This window comes from Mustelus asterias, chromosome 19, assembly GCF_964213995.1.
Source record: "Mustelus asterias chromosome 19, sMusAst1.hap1.1, whole genome shotgun sequence".
In the NCBI taxonomy this organism is placed as follows: Eukaryota; Metazoa; Chordata; class Chondrichthyes; order Carcharhiniformes; family Triakidae; genus Mustelus; species Mustelus asterias.
Genome location: NC_135819.1, coordinates 9,067,273 through 9,088,975, shown reverse-complemented (window position 1 = coordinate 9,088,975; position 21,703 = coordinate 9,067,273). Strand labels below are relative to the sequence as shown.

The following is a 21,703-nucleotide window of genomic DNA, read 5'->3' as shown; positions in this document are numbered from 1 at the left end:
CTATGGATATAGCTGGGGTACCCGAACAGGGTAAAAAGATCACGGAATGCCTTGATCACCGTGGCAGCCGACGTGTCAGCGCAGGGGACAACAAACGGGAACCGGGAGTACTCATCTATTATGTTCAGAAAGTACACGTTCCGATCTGTTGAGGGAAGGGGGCCCTTAAAATCCACACTCAGCCTCTCGAAGGGGCGAGTGGCCTTGACCAAATGTGCCCGGTCAGGTCGGTAAAAGTGCGGTTTGCATTCCGCGCAAATCCGACAGCTCCTTGTCACCGACCTGACGTCCTCCACCGAGTAAGGCAGGTTGCGGGCTTTGACAAAGTGGTAGAGCCGAGTGACCCCAGGATGGCACAGGTCATTATGGAGGGCGTTCAAGCGATCCTCCTGCGTAGTAGCACATGTTCCGCGCGAGAGGGCATCCGAGGGCTCATTGAGTTTCCCTGGACGATACATGATATCGTAGTTATAGGTGGAGAGTTCAATTCTCCACCGCAAGATCTTGTTATTCTTGATCTTGCCCCTCTGTGTGTTGTTGAACATGAACGCCACGGACCGCTGGTCCGTGATCAGGGTGAACCGCTTTCCCGCCAGGTAATGGCGCCAGTGTCTGACGGCCTCCACAATGGCCTGGGCCTCCTTTTCCACCGCTGAATGCCGAATTTCGGGGCCTTGGAGGGTGCGGGAAAAAAACGCGACGGGCCTGCCCGCCTGGTTTAGTGTGGCGGCCAGGGCGAAATCAGATGCATCACTTTCCACCTGAAAAGGGATGGATTCGTCTACCGCGTGCATCGTGGCTTTCGCGATGTCGTGTTTCAATTCCTTGAAGGCCAATTGGGCCTCCGGCGTGAGTGGAAAAGTCGTGGACTTAATAAGCGGACGGGCTTTGTCCGCGTAGTTGGGGACCCACTGCGCATAATAGGAGAAGAAGCCTAGGCATCTTCTCAGTGCTTTTGCGCTAGCGGGCAAGGGAAGTTCAGCAAGGGGGCGCATACGGTCTGGATCAGGGCCAATGACCCCGTTTTCCACCACGTATCCCAGGATGGCTAACCGGCGCATACGGAATACACACTTCTCCCTGTTGTAGGTCAAATTCAGGCGAGATGCAGTGCGTAAAAAGTTCTGGAGATTTGTGTCATGGTCCTGCTGATCACGGCCGCAGATGGTGACATTATCCAGGTACGGGAAGGTAGCCCGCAGCCTGTTCTGGTCCACCATTCGGTCCATAGCACGCTGGAAGACCGAGACCCCATTGGTGACACCAAATGGAACCCTAAGGAAATGATACAGACGACCATCCGCCTCAAAGGCCGTGTACTGTCGGTCCTCTGGGCGAATGGGGAGTTGGTGGTAGGCGGACTTAAGGTCTATGGTGGAGAACACCCGGTACTGCGCAATCTGATTGACCATATCAGATATGCGCGGGAGGGGATACGCATCCAGCTGCGTATATCGGTTAATGGTCTGACTGTAATCAATGACCATCCGGGGTTTGTTCCCGCTCTTGATCACCACAACCTGTGCTCTCCACGGACTAACACTGGGCTGTATGATCCCTTCTTTGAGGAGCCGCTGAACCTCAGATCTGATGAAAATCCGATCCTCAATGCTCTAACGCCTACTTTTAGTAGCGATGGGCTTGCAGCCTGGTACCAGATTCTGAAATAAAGAGGGTGTGGTGATCTTTAACGTAGAAAGATTGCAGGCGGGGCGCTTTGGACAATTTGGAGACTGCAGCTGTTCTCCCACTGTCAGCGAAGGGAGTGGCCCACCGTACTGTAGGATCACACTCTTCATGTGGACCATAAAGTTTAGTCCGAGGAGAATTGGTGCGCAAAGATGCGGCAACACAAGGAGCCTGAATCGCTCGTAAATTGTGCCTTGCACTTTCAAAGTTACCACACAACGTCCTAGCACAGCGACAGACCGGGACCTTGATGCCATAGAGATTGTCTGTTTGGCAGGTTGAATCTGGAGTCCACACCTCTTCACAGTGTCAGGGTGAATAAAGCTCTCAGTGCTCCCGCTGTCAAACAGACAATAAATTGCATGACCATTTACCTGGATATCCATCATCGAACAATCAAGCCTGTGAGGCTTAGCCTGGTCCAGGGTGATCGACGCCACCGTTGGTCCGTGAACGTCACTGCAGGCAGCTGAGGTCGATGCTGAGGACCCCTGCTGGTCGCTCATGGTCATCGTCGACCAAAATGGCCGCCCCCATGAATTGCACATGGGTGAGGGCGCCAAACGTAGCGACTCCTGGTGGTCATCCTCCTCCGACTCCGTCGACCGCAATGGCGTCGTCCTGGACTCGCACGTGGACGAACCCCATGAGTACTTCGACGACGATGGTGATGATCCCCGTTCCGAAGGGTCACAGGCCGCACTGCCGTTCTTGGGCTTCGATCTGCACACCTTCGCATAATGCCCCTTTTTACCGCATGCGGTACAGACTACCGCTTTAGCGGGACACTTTTGTCGTGTATGTTTGGCTCCTCTGCAGAAGTAGCACCGCGGGCCGCATGGGACTGCAGCCATCGTCTGGTCCACATGGGAGCACGCCATAACACTGCACTTCAAGCCCGAGGGGCGAGGAGGGATTTGCGACTGCTCCTGCCACGTTGTCTCCACGTGGTCCTCCGGATACAGGACCAAGCTCTTCGAAGCCGCCTCAAGCATTTCAGCTAATTCCATGGCTTGGGTCAGGTTGAGATTCCCCTTTTCTAGCAGCTTGAGACGGATGTATGAAGACTCGACCCCGGCCACAAACGCATCTCGGGCGAGGTCGTACATGCTCTGCTCAGCCGACACAGCTTTGCAGTCGCAGCCCCTGGCAAGCTGCAAGAGCTCATTGGCGTAGTCCTCCATGGTTTCGCCCGACTGCCGACGTTGTGTAGCGAGGAGGTAACGAGCGTGGATCTCGTTAGGAGGTTTCGTATAGCGCTTTTTTAAAAGCTCGAGGGCCCTCGGGTAAGTGGTGGCCGCACGGATCGCGAGGTAGACTGTGTCGCTTACCCTCGCATGGAGGACCCGGAGTCTGTCATCATCTGTGGTGATCGCTGCGGAGGCTGCTAGGTAATCTTCAAAACACTTCAGCCAGTGGTCGAAGGTGTTAGAAGCGCCCACCGCACGTGGATCTAGCGTCAGACGTTCTGGCTTAAGGATTTGCTCCATACTCTCCTTTCTTTTTTTTCTTCCGTCGAGAGTTTAATTTTAGTTTATAAAATTGATGCGCATCAATTGGACACGAGGCTCAAAGCTTCGGTAAAAGAAGGCTTTTATTAACTAACAATGGAACTATCAGAACTTTAACACACTATCCCAGACTGAAGAGGTCCCGTCCGAGCAGGGGGTCTTATACCTCTCCCAGGAGGCGGAGCCCGACTGGGATGTGCCACAACAGTAACAACCACAGGTGTATCAATCCCACCCTAGCCCAACAACAACATTAGTACAATCCCACAGTGGGAACCAACGATGGTTCACCACAGTGTGGCCTTGAGCACCTTCTGTTTTTGCCAGAACTGATGAAACATCACAGACATGAAATGTTAACTCTGTTCCTCTCTCTGTAAATGCTGCTTGATCTTTGAGTATTTTCAGCATTTTCTGTATTTATTTCAGGCACCAGGCATTGCTTTTGGCTAACATTAGGTGATCAGGCAGGTCTTAGTTTTGGAACCAATTTGTGAGAGATGAACAAATTGGGAGTCCAATTCAGAAAGAATACACAGTCTGTGGTAGAATCAATGAAGACTGCATTCGGGTAACATTGGGTGCATCAACACCAGAGCGGTAAGTTAATTCATGGGATGCAGTTGTTTTTATTCTGCATCCCTAACTGTCCTTGAGAAGGTGGTGGTGAGCTACCTTCCTGAATATTACTGAGTGGCTCACTGTGCCATTTCAGAGAGCATTGAGAGTCAAACACAAAGATCTGGAGTCACATTTATGCCAGATCAGGAAGGACAACCGGTTTCCCTCCTGAAAGAATGTTAGTGAAACAGATTTTTTTTTTTAACAACAATCAGGTAGATTTGTGGTTACTATTACTGAATCTAACTTTTTATTCTAGATTTATTTAATTAATTGGATTTAAGTTCCCCAGCTGCCATTGTGGAATTTGAACTCAAGTCTCTGGATCGTGGTTCTAGGGGAAGGCTTTCCCCACATTTCACTAACTGTGGGAGTGGGTGTGCAAAATGGTGTTGTCCTGCTGACAATGGCGGGTTTCCATGCAGTATCGTCTACTTCCCACCTCATTCATTATGTACACATGGGAGATACGCTGTATCACTGGCAGGTAGCATCTCATTCACCTGCTCTGCCATCAGCTCTCTGCTTCCTCACTCCAGGCACCATATTTAAATACCAGCCATGCACAGCTTTCTCCATCTCTGTAGCCCAGGGCTGCTACAGATCACGCAGATGGCCCCAAAAGGGAAGAAGACAGCAGCCTCCAAGTTCAGTGATGATGCCTCCCTCGAATATCCACCATGATGTCCTTCACCTCTGATGGTCCACCAACCTCGCCACTCCAGCTTGGGGGTGATCACAGCAGTGGTCAGCACTAATGCTGCCCAAAAGAGATCAGCCACCCAGTGCAGAAAGAAGATAAGTTGATCTCATCCGTGCTGCCAGAGTAAGTCAACCGTCTCATCACTCTCAACTCACTCACTCTCTGAATCTTGCTCATACGCTCTCCATCTGTCTTTACGCAGGACAAGCTGGCAAACAACAAAAGGGAGAGGTCCAGTCTGGGGTGGAATGCCGGAACTCGGTCAAATCACTGAGCTAGCCGGAGAGGGTGTGGACCGTGCCTATAGCAATGGGAGATTGACAGCACACACCCATGTGAGTATCCTCATAGAAATCATAGAAACCCTACAGTGCAGAAGGAGGCCATTCGGCCCATCGAGTCTGCACCGACCACAATCCCACCCAGGCCCTACCCCCACATATTTACCCGCTAATCCCTCTAACCTACGCATCCCAGGACTCTAAGGGGCAATTTTAAACCTGGCCAATCAACCTAACCCTAACCCGCACATCTTTGGACTGTGGGAGGAAACCGGAGCACCCGGAGTAAACCCACGCAGACACGAGGAGAATGTGCAAACTCCACACAGACAGTGACCCGAGCCGGGAATCGAACCCGGGACCCTGGAGCTGTGAAGCAGCAGTGCTAACCACTGTGCTACCGTGCCGCCCGTACCAGCTCATCCCTCAGTAAACTCTACAGTCAGTGCACTGTCATGAATTTTATTCAGATGCCACAAATTAACCATCTCTACTTTCTTTCACAGGTACCTCTGCCTAGCGTCCAAGGCCTTCATCCAGTCAGGATCTTAGCTCCAGCCCTGAGGCCACCTCACATGAGGAAGCCACCACAGGAGACCGATCAGAATGCTCCCACACCCTCTGCCAATGCAGAGAGACAAACATCAGTGGGGCCTTATTCCAGAGCATGCTTAGAGTAATGGGGGCAGGGGGGTGGGGATTCTCCCCCCCCAAATTCTAACTGTTGAATTCACGTAAAAACTGGAGCAAATCACGCTGGTTTTTTTCAGCGGGGGTTTCAGAATGAATCCCCCACACTCTGTGTACTGCAGAGTGCACAAGTGTGAATCAGTCCAAAAAGCTGGAGGTAGGGCCTATTCCTGCTGGAGGAGCCGGCAGCATAGTACTGGGTGGGCCACTGCGCATGTGCTGATCTATCAGCGCTGAGATCGGTGCATGCGCAGTAGCCCCCCACTGCCAGCCTGCCAATCGCTGGCCAGCACCATGACCCCGGCCATGCGACCAGGCCCACAGCCCGATCGCTGACCCCCCCCCGGATGTATCCGGACCAGCATAAATCCCCCCACCCACCCGGCAACGCTCCCACCCCCTGCAGCCCCAATCTCCCAATGCCTCCCCACCAGCAATCCCAACCAGCCCCCCTCTTCCCCTCGCTCCCACAGTTCCATCACCCCAGCAGGCTGAAACCCCCCCCCATCCCCCGATGGCCAGTCCCGATCACTGGCCCCCTCCCTCTGTCACTCAGCACAAATGCAAAGTGGCAGTGGGATCCCCCCACCTCCACTGATTGCCCTCCAGAGGCCCCATCCCCTTGGCACTGCCAAATGCCCAGTGAACAGTGCCAAGGTGCCCCCGGGCATTGCCACTTTGCCCTTCGGGCAGTGCCAGGGGGCCAGGTTGGCAACTCCCCCAGCACCTGACCCTCTGGGACGCCTCGATTGCCCCTTCACTCCAGTGGGGTCAGGCCGCGAGCGCCCCCAAGTGGGGAGCTATACTGAACTCCGCTGGAGTGAACCATTCCTGGCGGGGTGGGACGCTAGCGAGCCCAGAAACATCAGTCCAGGGCCCGCTAATCATATGTTAAAGACATTCAAATGTTGATTTCCACAATTTATTCAGCTCCACGCTGATTTCTGGTGCAGAGCTGATGCCGCCGGAAATCTGGGAATCGGAGATTCGCAGAGGCTGTAGCGCCCAGTGGGGTGTCCGCGAAACGGCCTCCGCTTGAGCCTCCCAGTTCGCTGAGCTACAAAAGCAGTGCAACGGGCTGGGAAAATCGCCCCCATGATCTGGCAAGCTGGTCCACAGTTGAACAGGGACATCCGAGGTTGCCGGCACTCAGTGCACTACCAGAGGCCACAATTCTGCTGAGTCCAGGCCAGATGGCGAGCCTCCAGACTCAAACCTAAATCAGTTGCTGGAGCTACAATGACAGTCAAGGGAATATCAGAAAGGGATGTCAGCTGTACTCCTCAGATTGTAACATAAAATACAGGAGTCCATCTGCATTCACTCTGAGATGATAGCACAGCATGTCAAAAACACCGAGGTCAACTTTGGCAGGTTGGTGGCCATGGAGATCTTGGTCCAGGGCATCTGTCCTGCACTGCTTCAGGAGCAGCACACACTTAGATCTCACTCCAACTGTCCCTTCTTTTCAAGGAATCAGAGGCACTCAGGCACCCAAAGGGAGGGTTCCTGCTGCTTGGACACCCAAGGGCCATCCAACCAGGTAGCTCCTGGACTCTCTGGCCAGTCCAAATCCCTCTTCCTCCGACCCCATCATCTCCAACTCCACTGGCTGAGAAGGGTGCACCTGCCCAACAGTTGGGCACCAAAGCAGACTAGGGCCCTCCAAGTCTTGTCCTCCTGGGTGCCCCCCAATTACTGTAATGTTGCTATGATTGGCCTCTCATCTATGTGCTGTGCTTCCATATCACCACAGTGCACACACCTTTTGCACATCATTCTCAACATTAGTGATGTCTCGACCTTATTGTTAAGTGTATGTGGAATGAATCTTTGAGTAGAACCATTGAATTCCTACAATGCAGAAAGAGGCCATTCAGCCCATCAAATCTGCACCAACTCTCCAAGGCCCCTCCCCACCCCCCCCCCCACATAATCTTGCATTTATAAAGCACCTTGCATAACCTCAGGATGTTCCAAAACATTTCATAGCCAACAAAGCACTTTTGAAGCCTAGTTAATCACGACTGCAATGTAGGAAAATGTGGCAGCCAATTTAGAATCATAGAATCCCTACAGTGCAGAAGGAGGCCATTCGGTCCATCGAGTCTGCGCCGACCACAATCCCACCCAGGCCCTATCCCCGTAACCCCATTACCCTGCTAATCCCCCTGACAGGGGCAACTTAGCATGGCCAATCCACCTAACCTGCACATCTTTGGCGTGAATTTGTAGACAGGCAAGTTTAAATTCAACTTGAAATATTATACAGGTCCAGTGGACCAAAGTTCCCCCCGGGAAACCCATTAAAAATGTAAAAGCAAAATACTGCGGACGCTGGAATCTGAAACAAAAACAGAAAATGCTGGAAAATCTCAGCCGGTCTGACAGCATCTGTGGAGAGAAAATTGAACTAACGTTTTGACTCTAGACGACCCTTTGGCAGCTCTATTCTCTCCCCACAGATGCTGTCCGACCTGCTGAGATTTTCCACCATTAAAAATGTAATTCCCTAAATTAAATCACTGGAAATTCTGACTGCTAATTGTTGTACTCTATTATCTCCCTCCATTACACAGCAGACCTTATTCAATAGAGGCAATGGCAGGTGACTTGTTCTGGAGGTATCTATAGCTTCCTGAAAGATGCAAAGCAGCAGCTCAGAGTATATTTTCTCCATTCTCTCTTTTCTTAACACATGGAACAGATGTTGATCCTTCACTGTTTACATTCTGGGCATAAGACAATCCACCTCATCAGTCTACAGGATGACATTTGTGTTTTGATGCACACAGCAGCATCCACGACTTTTAATAGGAAAGAATTTGAGTGTTGAATGTTGGACACGTACCTGCAATCCCGCTCAAACTCTTTGGATTCATCAGTGCAGTAGAAAAACCTGCCCTTAAATAGCTGCACAGCGACTACAGCAAAAATAAACATGAAGAGCATGTAAACGATCAGGATGTTGAGAACATTCTTCAAGGAGTTTACCACACAATCGAAGACAGCCTATATGGAGAGAGTAACAAAATGAGAGAACCAGAAAAAATTGCAAAATTTATTAAACTGACCAGAACAAATCACTGGGCAAAATCTTAACAAAAAATGGCAGAATGTTGTTCCTGGTGAGAAAACTGGCATATTTCTCTTCAGAGAAACTGGTCAGTTTTCTCGCCAGATTCCACTATGCAAAAAAATTGATTGGGGCACCGTCTTTAAAGGATGCCCCGATCAAAACTGCAATAAATTTTCCCCAACCCACCGCTGAGGCCTCAGGGGCTCCCCTCGACACTTCCGCAATCGGAGCAAGCATTCACTCCCTTACCCTCCGCGATCGTCAGCCCCTTCTCCTCAACACCCACCACCCCACCTTGGACCGCTCTCGACCCATAATCAACGCCGCATTAACCACACGCCCTTTCCACATGAGACTCCCACTGGGGCCCGCCCCTTGGCACAGGTTGGCACTGCCAGGGTAACACTGTGCCCAGCTGGCAGTGCCAACCGGTGCCAAGGGCAGTGCCTGGAGGCATTGCCAGGTCAATGCCTGGCCATGTCCCTGGGGGCTCTACTTACCTTTGTGCCCCCAGGAAGACCCCCACAACAGGCTCACATCTGCATTAACCTGTTATAAACCACACCAACATCATGTCACATCAGTGCGGTTTGAAGATATGGTGAGGGGTGAAGGTACGGCGGGGGAGCGGGTTAATAATATTCAAATGCATGCAAATTATGTCGCCAGCAAGGGGCGGGAAGATCTGAAGTCACGTTCTCCCTGGTGAGGACTGTGGCTTCTGGATCTCGAGCCCCTACTGGCAGCCTTGCAGACGGCAATCACAGGCTCAAGATTTCACCCTTTGTGTACAACTACATCTTAGATATGCTTATCAAGATTTCCTAGCAGCCTCTGTCTTTTTAATATGTTTGTGATTTCACCAGAAATACCAATCAGATAAAGCTTTCTGAATATGTTAATAAAGCAATACACAAGGGACTGCAGTCATTCTTTCCTGTTTCTACAGAATTCTGGAACACAGCCTTAGTTTCCCCATAATGGAAAAGGAAGAAATCTGGAACTGAAGGCAGTCTAATCAAAGAAAATCTACATTACCTTGAGTTTAGGCAGCCTTTTGATGGTTTTAAGGGGTCTCAGCACTCGAAGCACTCTCAGAGATTTGATGGTATTCAGATCTTTCCCTTTGCTCCCACTAACAACAAAATAATACTAAATTAGCACTTCACACAATAACATCAGCAGTTACAGAGCCTTTGGTGGCTGTGCAATTGTTCCTTTTTCACACATCTAAAAACTCACCTCATTTCAGGAACATTTTTTGAATAAATGTATTCGCCTGGAATAAAGGCCCAACAAACAGTGGCTTTCTATAGCAATTGTGCGCCCTTTCTCACACTATTTTCACAGCCAAGTGGAATTTTTTCTTAACTGTTTTCTCTTTTATTTTAATTACATTTCAATGTAGAAACATATCAGTGGTATTGGAATGCTCATTACATTATTTAAGGAAAGCAGGCAGCTTTTGATATTTAAACTGTTTAAAGAACAGGTTTCGTCAGAAGTAACCCATTGAGAGTCTGCTGGCAAACATGCTGTATTCTGTCATCTAATGAAAGCACTGCTGAAAACATTTCTCAAACTATGCAGAATCAAAACTGATCTGAATGATAAATTATCCAATTTAAGTTAAAAAAGGCAATGACGTAACTAGTACAAGATGCAAACATCTCATACAACAAACATTTTATAATGCTCCTCTGAAGTGCCTTGGATTTTTATTATGTTAAAGGTGCTATATAAATAAGCTGTTGCTGTTAAATATCTTATCCCAGTCAAGGGTACTGACCACATTTTGCCGTTATTTTCCACAGTCGAGTAAATCATTTTTTTCTAAGTAGTATCAAATAGCAAAACATTTTAGAGAGTTTATATCTGCATGTTTAAAACTTGGATGTTTTAATTGTACCTTACAGCACTACAAGCCAATAGTAAACTCTCTGGGAAAGCAATTAATCAGTTAGACGCATCAATTACTGCAAGTTATGAATCCAGTTGTACAATTGGGTGCCTTGAATCCAAAAGGGAACGATTCATTTCTTCCAAGGAATATAGGACTTTCTTTGTTAGTAGTATTGATAAGAGAGAGAAAAGGAAACAATATTTAAACACAAATTGTAAAAGCAAAATTTTGAAGGATAGATCCAATGGGCAGAGTTTTACAGCCCCTCCTGCCAGCAGGATTTCCCGCTGATGTTACTGGACTTTAGAACAGCTTGCCATGTTTTATGGTCCAGCACCTGTCACAGATGGGCTGTACAATTATACTCCATGTGTTTTTTTTTTGCTAAGTGAGGGATGTTAGTGCTGGGGAAATGGAACCCTTTTCAAGCGATGATGCGAGTATCAAACACTCTTAACATTAGGATAACACAACCAGATTCAGAGTAAAGTTCCCCTTACCCCATCCCAAAAATATACCTCAACCCACAAAAGGACCCTCAGCCTCCCTACATTGCACTATTATCACACTTTTGTACTTATAACCAAACATCTTGTGGCCAATTAGAATGAACTTGACAACTTGGTGCTGAATTATTACCAATCTGTGCTGAAGGCCCTCACTCATTAGGACTTGTATTGAAACTGCCCAATCAATTTTGTACAGGATCCTTACCACCAACTGACAGGAGTCTGGGTTCGACTTAACAAGTTTACAGTGTACCCTGCCTCACAGCGTCAGGAGCCTGGGTTCGTTTCCGGCCTTGGGTTACTGTCTGTGTGGAGTTTGCACGTTCTCCCTGAGTCTGTGTGGATTTCCTCCAGGTGATTCGGTTTCCTACCACACTCCAAAGATGTGTAGGTTAGGTGGATTAGCCATGGTAAATGCGCAGGGTTACGGGGATAGGGCAGAGTGGAGGGCTTGGGTGGGATGCTCTTTTGGAGAGTCAGTGCAGATGCGATGGGCCAGATGGCTTCTTTCTGCACTGTAGAGACTCTGTGGCTCTCTGGTTCTCGAGCATCACAGGATTAACCTATTGTTTGAACTCTTTAGGGAAAATATAGGCTGAAATTTTCCGGCTGTTCATGCCAGAGGGATTCTCCAGTCCCGCTGCAGTGAATGGAGATGTGGCTGAGCACCAAATTCTCCGTTCTCGCTTGCAGTGGCGGTGGAGTCTGAATGGCCAGGAAATTCCGGCCCTAGGATATACATCATTTTTTTGAAGAATTAGCCAGGTTTACCTTTGGCAGAAAATGATAATGTCACTGACAAAGGATTTGGTAAAACAGAAGGTTGGTTCTCGGATTTGGAAGCAATTGTATAATGAGTTTAGCTTGGTAAACTCTTTACAGCTGATATATTTCACTTTAGTTACAGCCTTGCTGCTCAGGGTGTGCTTGTCACAATCTCAGACAAACAACTCTTACGATAAGGTGGGAACAGAAACTGTCAGGGAAAGGCACAAATGAAAAGTGGAGCTTGTTCAAGGAACAAATACTGCGTGTCCTTGATAGGTATGTCCCTGTCAGGCAGGGAGGAAATGGCCAAGTGAGGGAACCATGGTTCACAAAAGAGGTTGAATGCCTTGTCAAGAGGAAAAAGGATGCGTATGTAATGATGAGAAAACAAGGTTCAGTTGGGTCGCTTGAGGGTTACAAGGTAGCAAGGAATGAGCTACAAAAAGGGCTTAGGAGAGCTAGGATGGGGGCATGAGAAGTCCTTGGTGGGTCGGATCAAGGAAAACCCCAAGGCTTTTTACTCTTATGTGAGAAATAAAAGAATGACCAGGGTGAGGTTAGGGCCAGTCAAGGATAGTAGTGGGAACTTGTGCATGGAGCCAGAAGAGATAGGGGAGGCGATGAATGAATACTTTTCTTCAGTGTTCACCAAGGAGAGGAGCCATGTTTTTGAGGATGAGAGTGTGATACAGACTGATAGGCTGGAGGAGGTAGATGTTCTGAGGGAAGATGTATTAGCAATTTTGAAAAACCTGAGAGTCGATAAGTCCCCTGGGCCAGATGGGATATATCCTAGGATTCTTTGGGAGGCAAGGGATGTGATTGCAGAGCCTTTGGCTTTGATCTTTGGGTCCTCACTGTCCACGGGGATAGTGCCAGAGGACTGGAGAGTGGTGAATGTTGTTCCTCTGTTCAAGAAAGGAAATAGGGATGACTCTGGTAATTATAGGCCGGTTAGTCTTACTTCGGTGGTCGGTAAGTTAATGGAAAAGGTCCTGAGGGATAGGATTTATGACCATTTGGAAAGATGCAGATTAATCCGGGATAGTTAACATGGATTTGTGAAGGGTAAGTCTTGCCTCACAAATTTGATTGAATTCTTTGAGGAGGTAACTAAGTGTGAAGATGAAGGTAGAGCAGTTGATGTCGTATACATGGATTTTAGTAAGGCGTTTGATAAGGTTCCCCATGGTCGGCTCATGAAGAAAGTAAGGAAGTGTGGGATAGAGGGAAATTTGGCCAATTGGATAAGTAACTGGATATCTCATAGAAAGAAGTCTAACAACACCAGGTTAAAGTCCAACAGGCTTATTTGGTAGCAAACGCCATTAGCTTTTGGAACAGGCTATTCCTTCGTCAGGTGGGTGGGAGTTCTGATCACAAACAGGGCACAAAGACACAAACTCAATTTACATGAATAATGATTGGAATGTGAGTCCTTACAGCTAATCAAGTCTTGAAGGTACAGACAATGTGAGTGGAGAGAGCATTAAGCACAGGTTAAAAAGATGTGTATTGTTTCCAGACAGGAAAGTTAGTGAGATTTAGCAAGTCCAAGCAAGTTGTGGGGGTTACAGATAGTGTTATCTGTAACCCCCACAACTTGCCTGGACTTGCAAAATCTCACTAACTTTCCTGTCTGGAAACAATACACATCTTTTTAACCTGTGCTTAATGCTCACTCCACTCACATTGTCTGTACCTTTAAGACTTGATTAGCTGTAAAGACTCAGATTCCAATCATTATTCATGTAAATTGAGTTTGTGTCTTTGTGCCCTGTTTGTGATCAGAACTCCCACCCACCTGACGGAGGAACAGTCTGTTCCGAAAGCTAGTGGCTTTTGCTACCAAATAAACCTGTTGGACTTTAACCTGGTGTTGTTAGACTTCTTACTGTGTTTACCCCAGTCCAACGCCGGCATCTCCACATTATATCTCATAGAAGACAGAGGGTGGTGGTGGATGGAAAATTTTCAGACTGAAGACCAGTTACCAGCGGTGTACCACAGGGATCAGTGCTGGGTCCTCTGCTTTTTGTGATTTTTATCAATGACTTGGAGGAGGGGGCTGAAGGGTGGGTCAGTAAATTTGCTGATGACACCATGATTGGTGGAGTAGTGGATGAGGTGGAGGGCTGTTGTAAGCTGCAAAGAGACATTGATAGGATGCAGAGCTAGGCCGAAAAATGGCAGACGGAGTTTAACCCTGATAAGTGCGAGGTGATTCATTTTGGTCGGACAAACTTGAATGCGGATTACAGGGTCAACGCAGGGTTCTGAGGAATGTGGAGGAACAGAGAGATTTTGGGATTCATATCCACAGATCTCTGAAGGTTGCCACTCAAGTGGATAGAGCCGTGAAGAAGGCCTATAGTGTGTTAGCGTTTATTAACAGGGGGTTTGAGTTTAAGAGCCGTGGGGTTATGCTGCAACTGTACTGGACCTTGGTGAGACCACATTAGGAATATTGTGTGCAGTTCTGGTCACCTCACTCGAAGGAGGATGTGGAAGCTTTGGAGAGAGTGCGGAGGAGATTTACCAGGTACTACCTGGTTTGGAGGGTAGGTCTTATGAGGAAAGGTTGAGGGAGCTAGGGCTTTTCTCTTTAGAGCGGAGGAGGATGAGAGGCGACTTAATAGAGGTTTATAAGATGATGAGGGGGATAGATAGAGTGGACGTTCAGAGACAATTTCCTCGGGTGGATGTAGCTGTTACTAGGGGGCATAAGAGGAAGGGTAATTATGAGGCTATTAGGAGAGAATTAGGAAACATAGGTTGGACTAGGAGATTACAGGGACTGGGAACGTCCGACATGTGGAGTTTTTTCAAGGAGCAGCTACTGCGAGTCTGTGATAGGTATGTCCCTGTCAGGCAAGGAGGAATTGGTAGGGCTAGGGAACCGTGGTGCACCAAAAAAGTTTCTTTGTTGGTTAAAAAGAAAAAGGAGGCTTATGTTCGGATGAGACGTGAGCACTCGGGTAGTGCACTAGAAAGCTTTAGATTGGCTAAGAGGGAGTTGAAGAGCGAGCTTAGAAGGGCTAAAAGGGGACATGAGAAGACTTTGGCGGATAGGGTTAAAGAGAATCCTAAGGCGTTCTATAGGTATGTCAAGAACAGAAGGTTGGTTAGGGCAAGTTTAGGGCCAGTTATAGATGGCAGAGGGAAGTTATGTGTGGAACCGGAGGAGATTGGTGAAGCATTGAACCAATATTTCTCTTCGGTGTTCACGCAAGGGGACATGAATATAGCTGAGGAGGACACTGGGTTGCAAGGGAGTAGAATAGACAGTATTACAGTTGATAAGGAGGATGTGCAGGATATTCTGGAGGGTCTGAAAATAGATAAATCCCCTGGTCCGGATGGGATTTATCCAAGGATTCTCTGGGAGGCAAGAGAAGTGATTGCAGAGCCTCTGGCTCTGATCTTCAGGTCGTCGTTGGCCTCTGGTATAGTACCAGAAGATTGGAGGTTAGCAAATGTTGTCCCATTGTTTAAGAAGGGGAACAGAGACTTCCCCGGGAATTATAGACCGGTGAGTCTCACTTCTGTTGTCGGCAAGATGTTGGAAAAAATTATAAGGGATAGGATTTATAGTTATTTGGAGAGTAATGAATTGATAGGTGATAGTCAGCATGGTTTTGTGGCAGGTAGGTCGTGCCTTACTAACCTTATTGAGTTTTTTGAGAAAGTGACCAAGGAGGTGGATGGGGGCAAGGCAGTGGACGTGGTATATATGGATTTTAGTAAGGCGTTTGATAAGGTTCACCATGGTAGGCTTCTGCAGAAAATGCAGATGTATGGGATTGGGGGTGATCTAGGAAATTGGATCAGGAATTGGCTAGCGGATAGGAAACAGAGGGTGGTGGTTGATAGTAAATATTCATCATGGAGTGCGGTTACAAGTGGTGTACCTCAGGGATCTGTTTTGGGGCCACTGCTGTTTGTAATATTTATTAATGATCTGGATGAGGGTATAGTTGGGTGGATTAGCAAATTTGCTGATGACACCAAAGTCGGTGGTGTGGTAGACAGTGAGGAAGGGTGTCGTAGTTTGCAGGAAGACTTAGACAGGTTGCAAAGTTGGGCCGAGAGGTGGCGGATGGAGTTTAATGCGGAGAAGTGTGAGGTAATTCACTTTGGTAGGAATAACAGATGTGTTGAGTATAGGGCTAACGGGAGGACTTTGAATAGTGTGGAGGGGCAGAGGGATCTAGGTGTATGTGTGCATAGATCCCTGAAAGTTGGGAATCAAGTAGATAAGGTTGTTAAGAAGGCATATGGTGTCTTGGCGTTTATTGGTAGGGGGATTGAATTTAGGAGTCGTAGCGTTATGTTGCAACTGTACACAACTCTGGTGCGGCCGCACTTGGAGTACTGTGTGCAGTTCTGGTCCCCACATTACAGGAAGGATGTGGAGGCTTTGGAGAGGGTGCAGAGGAGGTTTACCAGGATGTTGCCTGGTATGGAGGGGAGATCCTATGAGGAGAGGCTGAGGGATTTGGGATTGTTTTCGCTGGAAAGGCGGCGGCTAAGAGGGGATCTTATTGAAACATATAAGATGATTGGAGGTTTAGATAGGGTGGATAGTGATAGCCTTTTTCCTCTGATGGAGAAATCCAGCACGAGGGGGCATGGCTTTAAATTGAGGGGGGGTAGTTATAGAACCGATGTCAGGGGTAGGTTCTTTACCCAGAGGGTGGTGAGGGATTGGAATGCCCTGCCAGCATCAGTAGTAAATGCGCCTAGTTTGGGGGCGTTTAAGAGATCCGTAGATAGGTTCATGGACGAAAAGAAATTGGTTTAGGTTGGAGGGTCACAGTTTTTTTTTAACTGGTCGGTGCAACATCGTGGGCCGAAGGGCCTGTTCTGCGCTGTAATGTTCTATGTTCTATGTTCTATGTTCTATAACTATTAGGTTCATGGTGGGAGATATAGGAGGGATGTCCGAGGTAGGTTCTTTACTCAGAGAGTGGTTGGGGTGTGGAATGGACTGCCTGCTGTGATAGTGGAGTCGGACACTTTAGGAACTTTCAAGCAGTTATTGGATAGGCACATGGAGCACAATAGAATGATAGGGAGTGGGATAGCTTGATCTTGGTTTCGGACAAAGCTCGGCACAACATCGAGGGCCGAAGGGCCTGTACTGTGTTGTACTGTTCTATGTTCTATCCTCATGAGAAAGGCTCCAGGATCTCCTTAATTTTTCCTGTCCCAGAATATCTACAGAGTACCGACAAAAAATTCAATATTTGTACTCACAAATAAGACCTCATCACTCAAATTTATGTAATTGCATTTTTCAGGTTCAAGGAATGACTCATTTTTTGAGTTCTGATATTTTATTGCAAGATCTTTGAGGCAGCAAACATTTTAAAAATTCTTTCATGAGATGTGGGCATTGGTGGCAAGGCTGGCATTTGTGGCCCATTCCTAATTGCTCTTGAACTGATTGACTTGCTCAGTCATTTCAGAGGGCAGTTAAGGGTTAACCATATTGCTGTGGCGCTGGAGTCACATGTAGGCCGGGGAAAGGTTATTAGTGAACCAGATGGTTTTTTTTATGATAACTTCAGGGTCACCATTACCGAGACTAAGTTTTAATTGCAGATTTTATTAATTGAATTTAAATTCCACCAGCTGCCATGGTGAGACTTGAATGCATCCCCAGAGTATTAGCCTGGGCTTCTGGATTACTAGTCTGGTGACATTATCACTATGACACCGTCACTCCCTTTGCCACGCATCCTCCATAATAAGAAGGGTAAGAGTTGTGAATTTAGTGCATTTCATTGCTATTTCTTTTGCAGAGTTTTGCTGGGAGTTAGGTATTCAGATTCACGTAAACGGAATTACAGATACAGCCATGACCAATCTAAGTCTTCATTCTTGGCTTAATTGAACTAGTTTGTTAAATATAGGGCTTCTGCTAAATCATAAATTAAGAGGTTCTTCTTAGTATATTTTCCATGTATTTCCTGTGTATACAAATAATGCATAACCCATTAGATTTCTACTGCAGAACTACTTGCAGCACATTGGAGTTTATGAACAGCTGGATAGAACTATTCATCAGTAAGGTATGGTATCAGTAAGGTAACTTCATGAACATAATTTCTCAAATGCAGTTTCAGCATTACGGCTGAGTGACAGTGTTCAGCCCTAATTTACATTCACACTGTATAAGACTGGACCTTTTACCCCATCCAAAATGGGATTGGTGCAATGTTCTGTCACAGGGGCAGGATTCCAACAGAGTGTGATGATATTCTAAAATAAGTTCATACGCGAATGAAAATGTTCTATTGTCTGCGCCACTATGAAATAGGTCGGCTCATCATTCAGAAAACAAAGAACTGATGTATGATTTTTAAAAATATAGTAATTGAAAAGATATTTACTTCTCAAAATTATTGCTTGATCATCCCCAAAGCTAGACTGGTCAGTCCAAAACTGGATGTGTGGACATCTTAATGTTTTAAAAATACTAGTTTTTAAAAATTTCAGCTGTGATACCCAGCATAATTTGATGCAGTGACTTCAGAACCAACACCCAGCAGAACTGCAACATAATCACTCATCAGAAAGCACAAATATACATACATAAATAGATATAAAATAGAGAGTGAGAGAAATAGAGAGAGATACACAGAGAGGAATAGAACACTGCAAATTTGCTGAGTATTATAAAGAGAAAGAGCAGAAATATTACCCCATAAGGCTCCTGATCCAGCAAGTCAAGAAAGACGAGAAAAGGGTCAGTGTAAAAAAAGGACAAAAAAGCTTTTACACGTACTGCAAGTACAGAGGTGAATCAGACTAAGAAAACAGAAGGCACAGTTATAAAAACCTGAAGGACCAATACAGACAATGCAGTAAATAGGGAAACAGGACACAGGAGACACAAAGCACAGGCCCCAGCAGTCATGTCAGCCATGCTACATTAAAGAAATTGATCAGGATACAATCTCCCTCATAGAATGCAGTTTTTAAAAAATTTGGGATAGGAAAACTCTCCATTATTCTGTGTTCACATTACACGCCTGTAACCAACTACAAGATGTAAAAGAATTTAAATTATTCGTTAATGCAAATGATGTCACTCCAACAGCACAGTTCCTATTGGGTGTTAGGCAGTGTCAAAACCACACTGGGGAAGTGTAGGTAATGTTACGTGGCGTGACAATGCTATATGCAGCCTATCAAATTAATTTCACCGATCTTTTCCGATTTAATGCTTAAATAAAAAATTGATTCAATACAACTTTCAGTGCCTAACATAAGATGCAACATGGCCACACAATGGACGCACATTGCTGCTGCTGCAGTGGGGAGCAAAGCCATTTTTATAACATTTGTATAACACTGCAAAAGAGAATTTCCACACAAGTGGTATCACAGCAGGTTGGTGATCTAATCTAGCTGTTAAATTATAAAAATTACAAATTCATTTTTTCATGTAAAACACAAAACATGAATGTTAAACAAAATAATGACTGATAGCCATGTTGTATTTAAATTACCTTTTGGGAGTCTAATTAAAACTTGTGAAAGGAGCAACAATTTCTCATAATCATTAAATATAAAACACGGAAGCCTGTTCAGTATCCTCTATTTCCTGTTTCCCTCTTCTCTCCCATGTAGTTTCTTAAGAGCATGCAATCTTCCCTACAAATTTCTAAGTAGATGCCGGGTTTACTTGGCTTCTGAGGTAGTGCCTGACTATGGATAAAGCATGAAATTTCAGCTTGGAAAGAAAGTAAGCCACATAAAAGTGGCCTTATTGTTTTATCCCATTCTTCAATTGTCCTCTGCTGTTTTGCATTCCTCCAGACTGAACATACTGTGACCATTTATTTATTCCCCCACTCCTATTGCATTCTTAACTGGGAGAAGACAGAAGTTGACAGGACAAATTATTTTCTTACTGAAAACAAAGATTCTTAGAGCTTGGCGTGAAGGTTGTCTCATAGCAAGAGGAATGTAACACAATAATGCTTACAGAGAATGCAGAGGAATAAGAAACAGCAGAAACACAGTCACAACAATTAAACAGATTAGAATTGCTGGAGGAATTACTTTATGTTTCAGAAGCGCAACTAAACTTGATTTAATCTGCCATCAAATTTTAATTTTTTAAGTTAACCCCCCAAACTACCCCCCCTCCCCACAATGTAAGGAAAACGGACCACATCTGTTCACATCTTATCCACAGATCAGCCAGTAAGAGGAACCTCTCATACTATTCGAACATCACATCCACAGGTGGGAAGGACTGAAGAGAATGCCACAATTATTGGTTACTGGGTTATAATATATACTGTGTACGGAATGGCTTCAATATTTTGCAAGAATTTTAATAAACTCACAGAAATGATGCAAAATAATACCTTGTTTCCCCAATGTGAAACATCAAAATTACATCATGCTACTCCAAACATTTTACAATAAAAAATTACGTTTTGAGAATAATTTTCTGCTCCCCTCTCCTGAACATCCTATGTTGGGGTTAAGTTCCAGAACCACTGATGGTTCTCTGATACTGCATCCAAATGGTCATTCTACAGGTGGGATGGTCAGTGTTGACTGCGAAGGGGAATCACCACTGAGTTTGACCCCCATCTACATCCAATGCATACGATTGCAGAGGAAGTTAGTGGACTGTGAGTAGTTTTTTTTTTTGGTTGAAGAGTACATAGTCTAATTGTCATTACCTTACTACCACCCCAACTCAGCACGCCAGGAATCAAGTCTCAGAACTTCCTGATCTGCACAACTTAGTACAACACTGAGAATTAGGCGTATCAATGGGGTGCCAAAGACAGTATATGTTACATAAAATGTAACCAGGCAGTGCGACTGTAACCTAGTCTCAGGAATAATATTACATTCATTCAGGTCTAATGACAACAGGTCCGAGATTAAGTTACAGATTGCTGCCACATGCCTTTTTACTCTTTCATCTGTCAGATCCCATAACCAGAGAGGGCGAAAATCAGTGCCTTACCCACTGCACCACCACAGAACTACTTAAGAAATCATTCAGTTATATGATTGCTGATTGTTTGGTTCATTACATTCTCTAATCTCAGACATGAGAGACTAAAGAAAAGCAGTCAACATGCTAAACTGCCGTTTATGCTACTGTTCCATGTCTGATCACTTCATTAGAACAAATAACTGCTGCATTCTGACACGAACGAACTTAAACTATTAATTGCTGGTGTATATATCATGGTTATCATACAAACCAGGAAATAGCAATCATAGTTCACAGTGATGGCCTTCACTTATCCCATCTCAATTTCTCTCTTCTCGTGAGAGCACTGACTGATTGCTGAAGTGTAGTTCCACAGTTGGCCTTTGATGCCTTGCCCAGTGACTATTCTTCGTAAAGCCATGATAAGTGGTGGCTGGATAGTTAAACAGAGAGCAAGGGATTCACATCACAGTTGAGTCCGATTCTGTCCTTCCTCAATGCCCCACATAAAATTTCTATTTGGAGTCATTAGGTTTAATGATGAAAGACGTGATTTTCTCAGAAAATTGCAAAGGCTGATGGACAGGAACAGCAGTGTTCGGCCCGCTGACCTAATGGCAACTTTTCCCACCATATAGTGTGCCACTTAGTGCTAAAAAATGTTTATCCACGGGTTCCACGCTGTAATGCTGATTCCCCCGCCCCACCATCAACCTCAGTGCTGTAATCAGTAGGGCGGCACATTTAAAGGCCGCCCCAGTGAAAAGCAGCCATGCTTCGCAGGTCATCTGGAAGTGATGGCAACTAATAAATCTACCCCCAAATTTTTGGACGCCTCCCTGGAGAAACTACTCAATGCTGCAGAGGCCCAAAGTGACGTCCTCTACCCACTCACAGGAAGAAAATCAGCCAGCAAGGTAATAAACACAGCATGGGAAGCGGTGACTAGTGCTAATGCCCTGCAGAAGAGGA

At 46.2% G+C, this 21,703-nt stretch overlaps 1 protein-coding gene across 1 annotated transcript in view; it reads right to left on the bottom strand.

Moving 5' to 3' along the window:
- Nucleotides 1-21,703, bottom strand: part of cacna1ab (calcium channel, voltage-dependent, P/Q type, alpha 1A subunit, b) — a 572,403-nt gene that overhangs the window by 132,662 nt on the left and 418,038 nt on the right. Inside the window, exons 26-27 of the mRNA XM_078234782.1 lie at nucleotides 9,613-9,709; nucleotides 8,347-8,507 (exon numbers count right to left, since the gene is read on the bottom strand). Coding sequence (XP_078090908.1) covers nucleotides 8,347-8,507; nucleotides 9,613-9,709 — 258 coding nt within the window. The remainder of the gene's footprint in view (nucleotides 1-8,346; nucleotides 8,508-9,612; nucleotides 9,710-21,703) is intronic.